Source organism: Aythya marila (assembly GCF_965140915.1).
Source record: "Aythya marila genome assembly, chromosome: 1".
In the NCBI taxonomy this organism is placed as follows: Eukaryota; Metazoa; Chordata; class Aves; order Anseriformes; family Anatidae; genus Aythya; species Aythya marila.
In genome coordinates, this window is record NC_139042.1 from 193,382,474 (window position 1) to 193,397,395 (window position 14,922).

Consider the following 14,922-nt stretch of genomic DNA (forward strand, 5'->3'; position numbering starts at 1 on the left):
GGTTCAGCAGTGTCCTTGCGGGTGAATGGCATCCTGTAAGTCTTCAGCCAGGTTCTTGTGAGGTGTTTGAAGAACGAGTCCTTCATTATGGGGTTTGTTTATACAAAAGTCATCAATGACTGTCTGTTTCAGGTCCAAATGTGCTACTGTCTTCAGCTCAACTCTCACTTATCTATAGCTTATGTATGCGTTTTGCAATTAAAAGTGTACAAATATTATATGCCTATTTTTTCCCAGTTATAAGAATAAGAGAAGAAACTTTATTTAATACATAGTAGTTGTAAGAGAAACTAACATCCTAACCAAAGCAAACTCCCCCTCTACGCATTCTCAAATGCTTTTGTGCATTTGATGTCAACTAAATACATTTGGGTCTGTATCTTTTCTTTCTCCTTCTCATAGCTGCACAAGCCTATGATACATGCTTCTTTTTGCACGTTGCCTTTCACAGACCTCAGCACTGTCTGAGGTTATCTGCATCTTTATTTCAGTTTCTAAATTCCTTAGTTTTTGTTGTTACTTACATTATTTTTACTACATTTTTTCATAAGAACAAGTGGCCACTTCTTTCATAAAAACACGTAACTGCAGTGCAACAGTGTCAATACTAAAGTTTGTTTCAATGTTACTCCTAATGTTTCAAGTCTATTCCCATTAGTGTGCACTGTATGTGCATGAAAAATCATAGATAACATGTCTATCAGTTCAGGGGTATGAATTTACTGTAGGAAACATCAAAGTTTTATGGTCTTGAATTGATTTTATTCTTATTTTCCATTTTAAGTACAGCCCCAGACCACTCCACTGTGCATACATTTACTATATCTGGTATTCCATGTTCCTCAAATCAGTAAATATTTTGTCAAATATGATGCTGTCTTAATCAGAAGTTTCTGTGTAAGCCAGCCACTGTGCTCTTTTAAGAATCCCTTTTCCCAGCCCTGGAATGAGTGGTTGTGTATTTTCAGATTTAACAAGTGGACGTGACATTTTCATTTCAGTGTAAGAAGTTTTATTAATATGTGATATTTCAAATGTTGAAATGGCTTACAAATACCAGTGGTGAAAACCAAATGGTAAACTCAAACTAAACTTTACAGCCTGCAGCAGGGAAAAGAAAACCCATAGCTAAAGCATCTTTGTATTTTTTTTTATTCATTTTTTAAAATTTCTGTTGTTACACGCTAGTTTATTGATATAACTCTTTTGGTATCTGTAACATCTTCCATCGGTGAGTAAGGATGGATTTGCTGTTTAAACATCTGTTTACTTGTAAGCATCTGTATCTACTTGAGATTAAGCATTGCTAGGCCCCCACTTAATTCTTCCCTGAAGGAAGGGCTGCGTTTAATTTCAAACAATCCATTGTTGTCTATGTTCCAGTATCTTTTGCAAAATGTCACCATCTGGAGTATCCAGATCATAAAAAATATAAATCTAAGTTTACAGCTTGCTTGTAAGTCACCTGTTTAAGTAGAGTCTGTGACTGTAATAGGTCATGAGTGAGATCTGTTTGCTTTTAAAATGAACTACATGTTACACTAATACTTGAAGTTTCTGGAAAAATTAAAGGCAACTTCTGTGTGCTGGAAGGTGGTTCTGTGTTCTTGAAATCTTCAATCTGTGAATTGATGGAAGTGTACTAAAAATTGGTTCGAGCTTTGGTTTGTTTGGATGTCATAATCATTTGTTTCTGTGAGAACAGTGCTTTTGTTGCTCCACTGCATGATTTGTCTATTTTTTAACCATAATTTCCTGTTAGAGTGATCAGTAAGCTTCCTTTTTTTTTTTTTTTTTTTACTTGCTGTCGTTGAACTTGACAGGAAGGTCAGTGTTGTATATGCGTCTGAATCAAATGGCAAGGCTGGGAAGATCTGGAGCCATTTAGACTTCATATTCAGTCTGGGGAATGAATCAGTTATTTGGTAAAGAATTGCTGGGATGGCTTTTGGATGTAATATTTCCAGATTTTTGGAGAGATGTTTTATTAGCTTGAATATGTTTTCCTGTTTTGGGATATCTTTGTGGAGCAGAAGATAAATATTTGGAAATTACCATGTTTTAGTGGAGTGTCTCTTTTTTTCCTAATTTGATCTCCAAAGTGTCAATCCCTCAGGATTTTTGAGTAAGATTTAAAGCATATTTAGTCCATTCTCAGCCCCAGTCTGAAATTTCATAGAAGGGCAGTTTTGATGAGGGAGTATATAGTATATAAATATTTTTAACAAATATAGTGTTTTATCTATTAACTATATTTACCATTGCCTGTTACAGATGTTTTCTTAAGAATATGTTACTATGAGCTGGGCTCACATCTTCACCACATTACATAGTGGCTAGTAAATAGTTGCCACTCGTAATAGTATTTTTAATCAGGAAATTGGATTAGTTTGAATTGACACCTGATACGAAGGAGAGCACCAACAGCCACTTGTGTAAAGCAGACCAACCTTTGTTCCCCTGGGCCTTCTTCCAGAGCCTGGTTAAATCTGTGAACTGACTGCTGTCGATGGCACTGAATTTAGATCAAATGCTTTTCAAATGTTTATTTGTTTAAGAAATGGAAATATCAAAACTCCGACTACATGATTTTTCAAGGGGTACTTAGACAATGAAGCTATTTTTTCTTCTTTTCTGAAATGCCTTGAAACACTTGGAGGTTTTTTTTTCAAGAGTCTGTCATGTCATAGATGTAATTGGAATTCTTTGCTTCTCTGATCATCTTCTTTGCCCCCTGGAGATGTCTCCCATTCATCCAGTTCACAAAGGGAATAATTCCCTATACAAACATAGAACTACTCAGCCACAATTACCAATACATTCAGGAGACATTTAGGAATAATGATCTCATTTTTTTCTGACCCTCTTTCTTGAGTGCTTGTAGCTAGCTAGCAGTGTGAGAGACTTTGTGTGTGTGCTGTAGTGAATAGCACAACAGACTTTTTGTTACGTTATCAGCACTACCACTTACACATTGTATATTTTCAAATACCAATATTGTGTTTCCAAGATTACATAATTTTTCTCAAAACTCTAATTTTGCATAGATACTTTCTTGTCGTTGCTATTTGGAAGCACCTTCTGTACCATGAAGAACTTAAATAATTGCATTCATCATAAGATGACACCGATTTTTATAGTACATTTAGCTGTGCTGCTGTGCACAACCTGTAAATGAATACCTTGCTGACCTAGCAGCAGGAATAGGGAATAACACCTACAGGAATAGTTATTGATTATTTCCAAAACTGCTCCTGCTGTTACTTAGGAGGGTAGAAAATACCTTGTGAAGCGTATATTTACTTGGTGGATACACACGTGTTGTAGTGCTGTAGTGACCAAAGTAACATGGCTTTTACATATATTGTGTCATTGTTCTTGCACTACATAGATTTTATCTAAATAACTTGTCAGCTTGTTTATTGACTTGACTTCAGTGTCTTTGATTTCTTCTGTAGGGAGTTCTCTTTCCTGTCCTGGAAGAAAGTATCACAAGTTCTTGATTGTTTTTGACCCTTTGAAGCACAAATATGCCAAAGGGTGTCTTCACACAGGCAGATTTGCAAGGCAGTTTTATAAACTACATTGTTCTTAGAAGCACACATTTACCTGTGCTTGAATTCTTTGTAGTTGAGAGTTAATGCTGTTACCATGTCCAAAAACAAACAAACAAAAAAGGCAAATATTTTGTTTAATGGGAAAAAAAAAAAAGACTTGACCATTGTTGTATGTGTTTGAAGGCCCAGAGTTACACCCTTGTTGCAGTGCAAAAGGCTGCATAAGTTGTGTGTGATTTCAAATGCTTCTGAAGCCGTGTAACTGTGCTCAGGAACAATTTACTAGGACTAGGCATTTAAGAAGTTAGTAAAATATTTCAGAAAATCTTTTATTGTTTAATTTAAAATCTGTTTTGCAAACCATAGACAGATGTTAAACTAGGTGTTGCATTCTTCTCAGCTTTTCTGACTATATCTGCTTGCAAAAGGAATAATGACTATACAGCTTCATACATCTCACTGGTTTCTTGCAGCGATATATGCAGGACAAAAATAATAAGAAATGATACTGCAACACTGAATTTACTTTTGAAGCATTTTAAGCAATCCTTGCTGTCAGGTCAGCAGGCTTGATGTGCTTCACAAATGTAGACCTGTTCAGTACCAGAAAGGTAGAATTGCTGTAATTGTTCCCTTCACCTTCCTCTCACATGTATCGCTTGATCATCCTGGGTAGAGTTTTATGGAAAGAATTTACCAAAGAATAGATTTTTTTTTTTGATTGTTTTAAAACAATCAGTAACTGTATCAGTATGATTACATTCATCCAGTTTTCTTAATATTTTCATCCTCATCTGTTACTGTAGGGCTGGTTAAATACACAAATTAGTGCTTTAGGTTTTTTTTATGGTTACTTCTTCCTATCAGTATGAATTTGTACGTGTGACTTCATTCAGCGAATTTCCTGAATAATGTAAACACAGGAGACTTGGGTTTCAGTTGTACCCGGTACTGTTTCTTTTCCCTAACAAAGTGGAAAGCCCAGTAGTCAACATTTACTCTAAATAATGGACATCCCATTTCCTGGGGCGTAAATCTGGGCTGGCATTCCAAAAATGATCTGCTTTTTTCTTTGAAAAGAGAGGAATTCCCACACGGGCACGCTGCACGTTCTTACTAAGTTGGCACAACCTGGTTGTGGAAATGAAGGTTTTATTCACATTGCTAGGTGAGTTGTTCTGGAAGCCTTTTGCAAACATTTCCTTCCTAAGGATAGCAGGGAAGTTTTCCCTGCATGTCACCGTGCTGCCACTCGATCCAGACCGGCCCTGGCCCAAATGAGAGCTTGGCTGGGCTGCCCCCCAGGTGCTGCGGCCGTGCTTGAGGTGGTGCCAGCGGCGCGGAGGTGCCAGAGCCCAGCGGCTGGGCCGGGGCCAGGCGGGTCAGCTCTTGGCTGGTGCTCTGGGCAAGCTTTGCCAGCAGCCAATTCAGCCTGGAGATGCAACTCACTGAACAGATCCCATAGCTGTGTGGTTTAGAGTTTGTTTAGACATACTGACATTTAAATCAATATTTTATTTAAGCGTTATAGTTGTGTTAAATATGCAATCTTTACAGTTCTGTCATAAAATTCTAATAAATTTATTCATCTGCTCTGGAAATCCTTGCGACTAGCTCATAAATAAACTCCTGAACTTCTGTTAGGGCAAAAAAAAAATGTTATTAGCATAGAAAGGATATAAATATATCCGGATTTGTTGCTGCTGTTCCACAGATATGCAGGAGATAAGAGCCAACTCCCCGTTCTAAATCCAAGGAATTAAGTAATAAATTGGCATTGTTGTGTTAACTGGGCACCAGTTCTAACAAGATTTGCAGCATATTTCAAAACAAATATAACAACCTAAAGGAAGTGTTCTTAAGGTTTTCCAAATCTGAAGTGGAATAATCAGTAAGTGAGGGTTCTTCCAAAGGCCAGTTGGGCGTGACATGACGAAGGACCGGCAAGAGCCGAGGAGATAATCCCTTGACAGCTGACAGATGGGTGACATCCTGGAGAGCTGCAGGCTGCAGCTGTATTATTCCTTTGCATTTAGGCAAAATTGTGAATGTTTATTTAGTGTTTTAAGATCTGAATAATAATCTCATATGATCACTCTCTTTCTGGCGTTTAAGAACACCTCTTAAAATACAAAGGAAATAAAAAGCTTCACAATGGAGCAATAAACATCAGCACTACCTCTTGCAACCTCTTCCCGCTGTGCTGAAACCTGAGCTCCAGCCTGCTCTCAGGTTGGCCTTTCTGCCAGCAGGGCTTTTGGGAAGGTGTGTGGGGGCACAAGTCTGGACTGTGGCGGGGAGAACGGGTAGGTAGCCTGCAGACGTGGGTTAAAATGCAGCTTAGACAAAGCCTGTAGCTACCTGCTCCCTCTGCTTCCTCGCTATAAAACCCTCAGGCTTGGGAAAACGCGCTGCTGCCGTGGGTCAGGAGCCAAGCAGAAAAGCATCGATAAAGTTGACGTTCGTAATGTTTTCTCAGGAAGTATTTTATCGCTGCCTTTATTAGTAGAAAGCAAATGGGAATTAAAACGATCTCTGTTGAGAGTCTACATTCATCCAAAAATATGTTGACTGGAGAAAATTCATATATGATAAAGAAATAATGCAGATCTTTCCTGTACTCTGAACAGATGGCATTACCACAGATGAAAGCCGTAACAGAGAAGGACAGATAAACTCTACAGTACGTACAGGGCATGAGTATTTTCTCTCCAGGCCAAGTAGGGCAGTATTTTTAACATTAGAGTAAATTTTTTTTAGACTTCCTATTTATAGTACAGGACAATTTGAAAGGGAAAATTTATACTACAGGAATTAATTGAACTGAAAAATACTGTTTGTTTTCTGAATATTCTTTTTTCTACTTTTTATTTTCATGAAAGGAGGCTATCATCCAGTGAAAATTGGTGATCTTTTCAATGGCCGATATCATGTTATTAGAAAGCTAGGATGGGGACACTTCTCCACAGTCTGGCTATGCTGGGATATGCAGTAAGTAAACTATTTATATCCATTTTTTATTCTGTTTACAGTAACTTTTATTTTGCCTGCATGATAAAGCTATGTAAATTTGAGCTATCCTTTTCATAATGCAGAAAAACGTCTGCATTATTATTTTGCCTTTGGTTAAGTCCATCGTTTATAAAACCTCTCAGAATATGTGTAACTGTTTTTTTTGACAAATTAGCTTTGCTTATTTAATTTACATGTTGTCTTGAATGTGTGAGAGTAAGCTAATGTTTTTATTTCTGTTGTATCATTAATGAAAAAATATATCTCTTCTAAAGACATTAGCATGAAGGAGATAAAATATTCAATAAATGAGGTCGTTAACACAATGTTGTTAAAAGCTGCTTTTCAGTGCTTTATAGTTTTCTGTCAGAATGCATGAAATTATGAAATATTCTATTTAACATTTCCAAATTTTCAAAATGTGTCTATTTTAGCTCAGAGCATGTGTTGAAAGTGGTTTTATTTTTTATTTTCAAGGGGAAAAAGGTTTGTTGCAATGAAAGTTGTAAAAAGTGCCCAGCATTACACAGAGACAGCCTTGGATGAAATAAAGTTACTCAAATGTGTAAGTATCGCTCACACAGTATTGTTCAGTACTAATCATGATAATAATAACAAATTTAAAAAATGTAGTGGGATATTGTTTTTAAACTTTCTACATCTTTTTTCTAAATAGCTAATTTATTATGTTACCATGATTTCTGAAGCTCCAAAACATTGTTTCATATTGAAAGCTAAGTAATTAGTATTTTAATGTGAATTCTTTCCTAAAATATCAGTGTTTGCACTCTTGGTTTAGGTTCGTGAAAGTGACCCTAATGATCCCAACAAAGATATGGTTGTACAGCTAATTGATGACTTCAAAATTTCTGGAATGAATGGAATACGTATCCTTTTGAAAATGTTGCAACTTCATTAAAAATGATCTAATGAGATAAGTAATCTCTTAGTTCTGGCTATTTTTAATTAGTCTTAGCTTAAAATTGCAGTGTAGAACCATCACCATGTGTGCAGATGCAAAGAGTAGACCAGCATTTAGTGCACCCACTGGAGTGAAATAGCTTACACTTTTTAAATAATACAAAATTAAAAAAAAAAAAAAAAAGACAATCCTGCCATGGTACTAGAGCTGGAGAATGTAAGTTTGTTTAGAAATTTTCTACTGAAGAGATTTGTAGAAGGTGAGGCTTACGATAAATATGTTTTGTCCTTGAGTAGTAAGGAGAAAGAGTCAGTGTCATGAAGAAGCTGGTTGCTATTTTCTTGTGAGAATTGTGAGGGCAGGGAGCATCACTTTCTGGTTTACGTGATCCTTTTTTGGCCACATGACCTCTATTTTTTGGCAATGGTTTTAAAGGCTTTTCTTATGCTTTGAGAGAGGGAGACAAAGTAATATATATGTCTGAATATTGTTCTTAGGGAAAATCTGAGGTCTCTGAATACATTTGGCTTTTTAGTTGAACTAAAGGCAATTGTCTTTGCTAACTGTATTAGATGTTTTAGCAGCTTATTATATTACTGTCCTTTCATTTATTGTTACAACTGGTATTTATTTGTGTGATTGTGTCTTGGAGGCCTAATAACAGACCTCATTATTCATGGTATCACACTACTAAACAGAGACAGTTCTTGCTCTAGCTTAAGATTAAATTGAGTTTGGTGATGTGCCTTCAGTCTTTAGCAAATTAGGTTAAGTTACTCTTCACTAGCTCTAGTTCTTTAGGAGAGGAATCTAGGAGGTGACCTCCAGTAAGTTTGAAAGCCCATTGGAAAGTATCCTTCCAGGGAGAAGTGTGCAAACAGTTTTCATCCTACCCATGTTTCTTGACATCAGTTAGCCTTTGGGTTTGTTGTAAGTGAGAAAAGTGAGTATAGAGACAAGTATTCTCATTTGTGGAATGGGATTTTAACAGCTTCCCCTTTCTTCCATATTTGTTTCCTGATGATTCACTGGTCAGCTACCTTGGTAGAAAGCTACTTAAGTGTAGGTGAAGTCAGCACAGTCTGCTTTTTTTCGTGGGTTTTATCATATCATCACATTAGCATGAATTAAAAGAAACTATACAGTTGCTAGCAGTCATTTCAAATTGACTATAAACGATTTGTGATCAAAGAAGTTGTTTAACACAATGAGGCAAAGAACCCTGGTTGGGATTTCTCAGTGCTGCTGGGCTGTATAAAATAGGTTGTCATCTATGAGCTGAGATGCTTGCTGAGAAGTACTGCATAAATATCTCTATCGTCTAACTGTGTTCATTAAAAAATAATGTCACCAAAGCACTTCAGCTCTTCAGTTGACAACTGTGCTATTGAAGAATAATTACAGTTATTTTTAGAAATCAGAGATTTTTGACTTACTGATTTCATCGTAAAACACTAATATGAAACGGGGAATAAGAAAATGTACTCATACTTATGTGAGGAAGTAATTCTTACCTGTTTAAGAGAGCAGTTTCCCAGTATCATTCTTATATTACTGATGAGATTCACAGGTATGTAAACAGCTGTATTAAAGGTAAAAGCTGTTTCTGAGTATTGAGAGTAAATTTGGTTAGCGATAGTATATAAAAGCATATCCAAACTCTTTTGGAGATACAGCATGTAGGTTGACAAAGCCAAGAGAGGTCATGTATTAGTGTAAAATGGGCTCAGATAACTTCGTGTTAGTGGATTAACACTGGATAGCTGACACTGATGTATTCTGTTTCAGTTTTACCTTAGTAGATCCTTGACTAGGTCTGTCAAAGTCCTAGTCACCAGTGAAAATGTGATAGCTAATATCTTCAGCTTTGAGATTTCCTGTAAAACAGTTTGTGCATCCTGAATCACATTACTAGTTTGATCAGAATTTGGTTGCATTGGTTATTTGATGAAGTCCTTTTTTGCTTCTAGGGAAAAAAAATCTTTGGTGTATGTCCTTTTGGGAGGGAGGGAAGGATCAAGTAACTGTTTTTAATGTTCTGCTGTTAGTGGTTTCCATTTAAAAAAAGCCATTTTAGTGCTACGGTGGTGTTACTGAGTTGAAGAGTTTGAGAGAGCAATTTGAGAATTTTTCATGCTGTATTGTTTCTGGCATTCTTTGGGCAAGTCACTAAATATCTGTTCCTTGCCTGTAAATTAAAACAACATATGCTTCATAGAGGTTTGATTATTGATTATGAAATACTTTTAAAAGTTAGACAAAGGAGAGGTTGATGTATCCTTTAGATGGCCAATACCACAAAATGTTGTGGAGCTTCCAAACGGGGAAGCTTGTCAAGAACCAAGTAGCACAGGGCTGTGAGTTTGCAGAGCCACTGCCATGGCTGTGTGTCTGAAAACAATCATCCTTCTCCTAGGAGCTGTAAGAAGTGTTTATATACGTGTAGATTTTAGCAATGTGTGCTATGCTACACTAGACTGATAGTATTTTATTTTTTTTAGCTACTTCTACATTTTAAGAAGACTGCAATTGCGATTTTCCAGATTATCCAGACTGCACTGGATACTCATTAGAGCCTTAATAAATAATTGAGGGAAACATTTTTTAATAAGAAACTCAGACAATCACATAATGAAACAAGTGCTTGGAGATACAAGTGAGACAATAAAGAAGGAAACATTCCTGACATGATCGTGTATTATGATAATTGTATTAAATTTATCTTCAAAGAATATACAGCATTAATTGAATGCCATAGGGCCTAAATACTGCCAGCCCAGGAGCTACTGAGATGCATCCAGATATTCTCTGGGTTGGTACCAGAGCTTTATGTCATTTAGTTTAAATAGTCTTCAAACCTCATCAGATTTCTAAATATTCCTGTGCTGTGTTTGTAGATAAAAAGATAGTTACTGCAAGATTCTGGTCAGGAAAGAATGGTTTTTAGTACTTAATGCTGTCAGCTGATAGTTGTTATGTTTATTACTCTCACTTTCACTACTCTGCTAAATTTCCCCCTTTCAGATATTCTCCAGACTCCCTTCAAAGAGCATTTCATAAGAGACATGTATGCAGCATGGGCTTCAGCTTTCTTTTTTTCTGAAGAACTCTTCGGACATGCTCATCTGTCAGGCACTTGGTGCTGTGGGATGATCCTGGGGCTTGCAAGGCTGGCTTCCTGATAATTAATGCACAGCTTTCCCCACGCTTTTCTTTGTGGACATGCTGGCTTGCAGTTTACATGCTTCAGGTCACAGTAGTGAATCAGACAACTGTCACATTTTGACGTATCTTCTCCAAACACTGAGCCTCCTGCTTGTCTTTTCCCCATCCCACTTGCCTCCCCAATACTGAGCTTGCCTTGGGTTTGTCAGAGTCCTCCTGGTGAAATGCTGCAATCTTTTCCAGGTATACATCACTCCTCTTTCTTGTGGCTCTCTTTTTCTCTGTCTACTTCTGCCATTCCTCCTCGCATCTTCCTTCTCTGTGTCCTCCCCTTGCTTGCCTCTCAGCTGTTCACTTCCCCACATCCTTCCTCTTCTGGTTCCTGGCAAGGCATAGCAGGCCAGTAAAAACAAGGAATGGCAGGAATGTGCACTGGAGAGTCTGCAGCAGCAGTGGCCTGAAGGACTGTGGGCGGGTGTCCTAAATTTCATTTAACACTGCAGAGTCTTGCCTTTCAGAAATGTGTGTTGCTGTCTTTCTGTAGCATTGCAACTTCCCTGCGTGGGCTAAGTTAATAAGCCCTGTAGTGCTAACGTGCTCTGCTCTTCCTCTCTGATGGCTCTGTGCTTTATTAGTGACTTCTTGTCATCGGATGCTTGGATGGTAAAGTAACCCAAACTGTTTCCTCTTGTGAATGGAACTGAGTAGGCTGATTAATATGGTTGGGAAATGACTATTCATGATCTCTTCTAATACAGGAGTTGAGGAACATCGAGTGAGAAGAATATATAGCAGCAATCAAAGTGAATCAAAATTCTTCACAAAGTACAAAGCCCAGTCTTGAGGGATTTTATCTTTCAGTCCAACTCCATCTTGGGGATGTAGATTTCAAAATTTCACATAGCTTTATTCATATGGGTTAGGTGCTTGAAAAGGATGTGATAGACCCATAGGCAAAGTAAGTTTCATTTTTACTCAAGACAGCAGCATTAAGATTATCACCAAGAAACTGGTTAATGAAAACACTGAAAAGTTAGGTAAGATTTCTCCCCTAACAGCGTGGTTTCCTATGAATGGAGAAAGAGAGGATCTAATTTCTATGAGATGTTCCTGCAGAATCCATCAGTTAGTTCATTTTCTGTCATTTGTATTGCATTATTCTGTGCAAGGTTATAGTGTCATGTAGTTCAGATTTCAACATTCTTTACAATTTCCAGCGATGGTAAGGTTATTCCCAGTTTGTCTCTGAGGGTTAAGTCAGCGTTGTCAAATTGTATAATTTTTTGCTGGAACATTATGGATGCTAAAACTTGCAATTAACTTGAATATTAGAATATTTTCTGAATAGAAAAATAACTTACCCAGGTATATTAAATGTAGAAGCTCTGACTTAAAGGTCCCTGAACCACAAATCACTGGAAATTTCTATATCTTGCTCTGTTCCAATATTCTTCCCTTATTATCTGCGGAGAAGATCATGGGTCAAATGAAACTTTCTGGCATTCTGTTTGTTTGTGTTTGTTTTTGTTTTTGTTTTTTTTTTTTTTTCCATATTGCTGCTTCTGAATTACAAGTTGTCTTTGCACCTAAATTCTTTGATAATTGTCGTTATCCTCTGCAGTTAAAACTGTAGGTGGTTAAGAGATCCAGTCTCGTACTACTTTGTTGACTTTATCAAGTGTTTTTCAACTGAGCCTAGTCAGAAAGATATTTAGTGTGGTTCAGTTTTAAAACACTGTTGCTGCGGTCTTCTGTTGTTCAAACCTTCTATTCAAATCACTTAAAATTTATTAGAAACTAGAAGTAATAGGGCAAATTAGTACTTTGAATTGTTTCAAAGAAAACAAAAATGAATTATTTTTTTTTTTTTACATATAGCCATTTCAATGTTCACCCTAATGCTGTTGTTACATTCAGAAATAACAGACAAGAATTGCATCATTAGAATGTTTTAATTTGGGCACTGTTCTTGTACCTGTTCATATAGAATTGAAATGTAGTACCAAAGCATGTACTATTTTTTGCTCAGTTTAGGGGGAACTTTTTTCTTACAGGATGTTGATTGCTGTAGTCAATATGCAAAAATATGTCTGTGGTTCATCTTGTTAACAAGTTTACTTGGAAATTATCCTTAATCAAATCCCAGATGTCTGTATGGTCTTTGAAGTACTTGGACATCATCTCCTAAAATGGATAATCAAGTCCAATTATCAAGGCCTTCCCATCCGTTGTGTAAAAAGTATAATTCGACAGGTAAGATTTGCTAATTTTCTAGTTTCTTTAATTTGTTTCTTCCAAAATTGTTAACCGTTTAAAGGTTAGAATGGTGATATTTCAAATGAATTCTTACCAGTGGTATCTGAGATTAGAGAATTTTATTGGTAAGGTTTGTAAGAGCCTTTTCCTTGGTAGCCTGTATTTCTCCTTACTGTATTATTTTTATCAAGATATCCCATAGATAAAGGAGTTTCCTGAGATATTATAGAAAATAAAACGCTGAAACAATGAGTCTTTTTCATAGATGTAGGAGTATTCATATTCAATTGCAGTTTTGGTTAACAAAATCATCAGTATGTCATGCTTCTTAATAAGCTGTTCTGGAAATAAAACATCAGAACATTGGGAAGTAATATATTGTTATAAAACTGAACACAAATTTTCTCTCTGAAAAAAATAGTTCTAAAAGAATCTGTTTTTGAAAACTACCTACATATATTTAAATTCTTGTGGAGTCAAAGGCCTAACCAGATGAAACAGTTCAGAACATTTCACTGGGAGATATTCTTCTAAAACATGTTCTCTTGCAGGAGCTGTGAAAACTGAATTGCTGAGAGGTGATTGTAAGGAGAAATGGTGTCTCAACAAGGCAAAATCATACATCTCTGTGATTTTATGTATACTGTTAATCCATATGTAGTTAATACCTACCAGTGATCAAAGAAAGATTTTCAGTTTGTCACTTAAGTAATTTGTATTGCCTTTCATCAGCATTACCTCTATTTTGTTAATAAGCTGTCTATTGAAGTAGTTACTTTCTTTGAAAATTTTATTATATGTCATCTGGTGAATATCAGCCTCTCAGCTCTTTAATCAGAATTAGCCAAATGCCCTGCCTGACAAAGCTGTTAGGATGGAGCTGAAATTGTAGGTCCCTTAATTTCTGTACAGCCAGGAGGCTCAGATTCTAGAAATAAGGAGTGGTACTAATGCAGGGCTGAACTGAGCTGTGTGCTAAGGAACAGGACTGTGTATTTGTATTAATATGTGCATATAAATGTTCACTGCTTCTGCTATACTTTGTATTTTTCTTTGTTTGGAATGTTTTCAGTTTGGTTGCCCCATTGTCCTGGAGTTTGGCCAAAACATGGGAATTTGCAATGTACTTTCTTTATACACTGGCTTGAGCAGCAAAGCCAGGTTTAGGAGCTGCCTCCTGCAGCCTTTACCTCTGTTACAGTGCCTGTTGGCAGGAACAGGAATGGATCCAAGCTGATTCCTTTGTGAAAGGAAGGTGGGAACCTAGCAGAAGAGGACTTTCAGGTGGGGTCTTCAGGGATGGTTACCAGAACCCAGTGAGAAGGGAGATCAGCAAGGAGCTGCCTTAAGGATGGATTTATGAGGAAGGCTCTCAGTTTTTCCTCAGATAGACTGGGGACCTGTCTCGAGTGGCTTTTTACAAATGCATAAAGCACAGGAAAAAATGAGCTGGAATTAGAAATCCATGTGCAGTTGCAGAGCCGTAACCTCACTGAGAGCACAGAGCGATAGTGGGACAGCTCAGACGCCTGGAGTGCAGCAACAGGCAGGTAAAGGTGCTTCCAAAAGGATGGGCAAGTACAAGTGGTTGAGCTCGTATGTACTCACATTAGTATGGGTGTAAGCAGACCAATTCAGGCTCTGTTTTTAGCCCCTCAGGGTTCTGTACAGTTTGGGGCTCCAAGTACAAGATGTTGGCTTGCTGAAGTGAGTCCAGTAGAAGGCCATCAAGAGGATCAGGGAGCTGCAGCATAGCATGTATGGCAGGACTTGGGAGAATTAGTTTGTTTAGTTTTAAGAGAAGGCTAAGAAAGACGAAGACTTTATTGTCTTCAGCAAATAGAGAGAAAACAGAGCCAGACTCTCCTCAGGGCAGTGCCCAAGAAGCAGGTATGACTGAGATGGAGAGGGTTTCAATAACACCATCTCCTTCCAACTGAAATCACAAAACTTGTGCCATGCATGTTTTAAAAACGTGTTTGTGGAACTTGAATATGAAAATTCAATTAT

The 14,922-nt window shown here is 37.2% G+C and overlaps 1 protein-coding gene across 8 annotated transcripts in view; it reads left to right on the plus strand.

Moving 5' to 3' along the window:
* The window catches only part of SRPK2 (SRSF protein kinase 2), a 146,897-nt gene that overhangs the window by 102,780 nt on the left and 29,195 nt on the right, over positions 1 to 14,922 (plus strand). For all 8 annotated transcript variants that reach the window (XM_082766979.1, XM_082766982.1, XM_082766981.1 and 5 more), the window contains 4 exons: positions 6,440 to 6,548; positions 7,047 to 7,134; positions 7,369 to 7,456; positions 12,803 to 12,909. In XM_082766979.1, the coding sequence (XP_082623105.1) occupies positions 6,440 to 6,548; positions 7,047 to 7,134; positions 7,369 to 7,456; positions 12,803 to 12,909 (392 nt within the window). The remainder of the gene's footprint in view (positions 1 to 6,439; positions 6,549 to 7,046; positions 7,135 to 7,368; positions 7,457 to 12,802; positions 12,910 to 14,922) is intronic.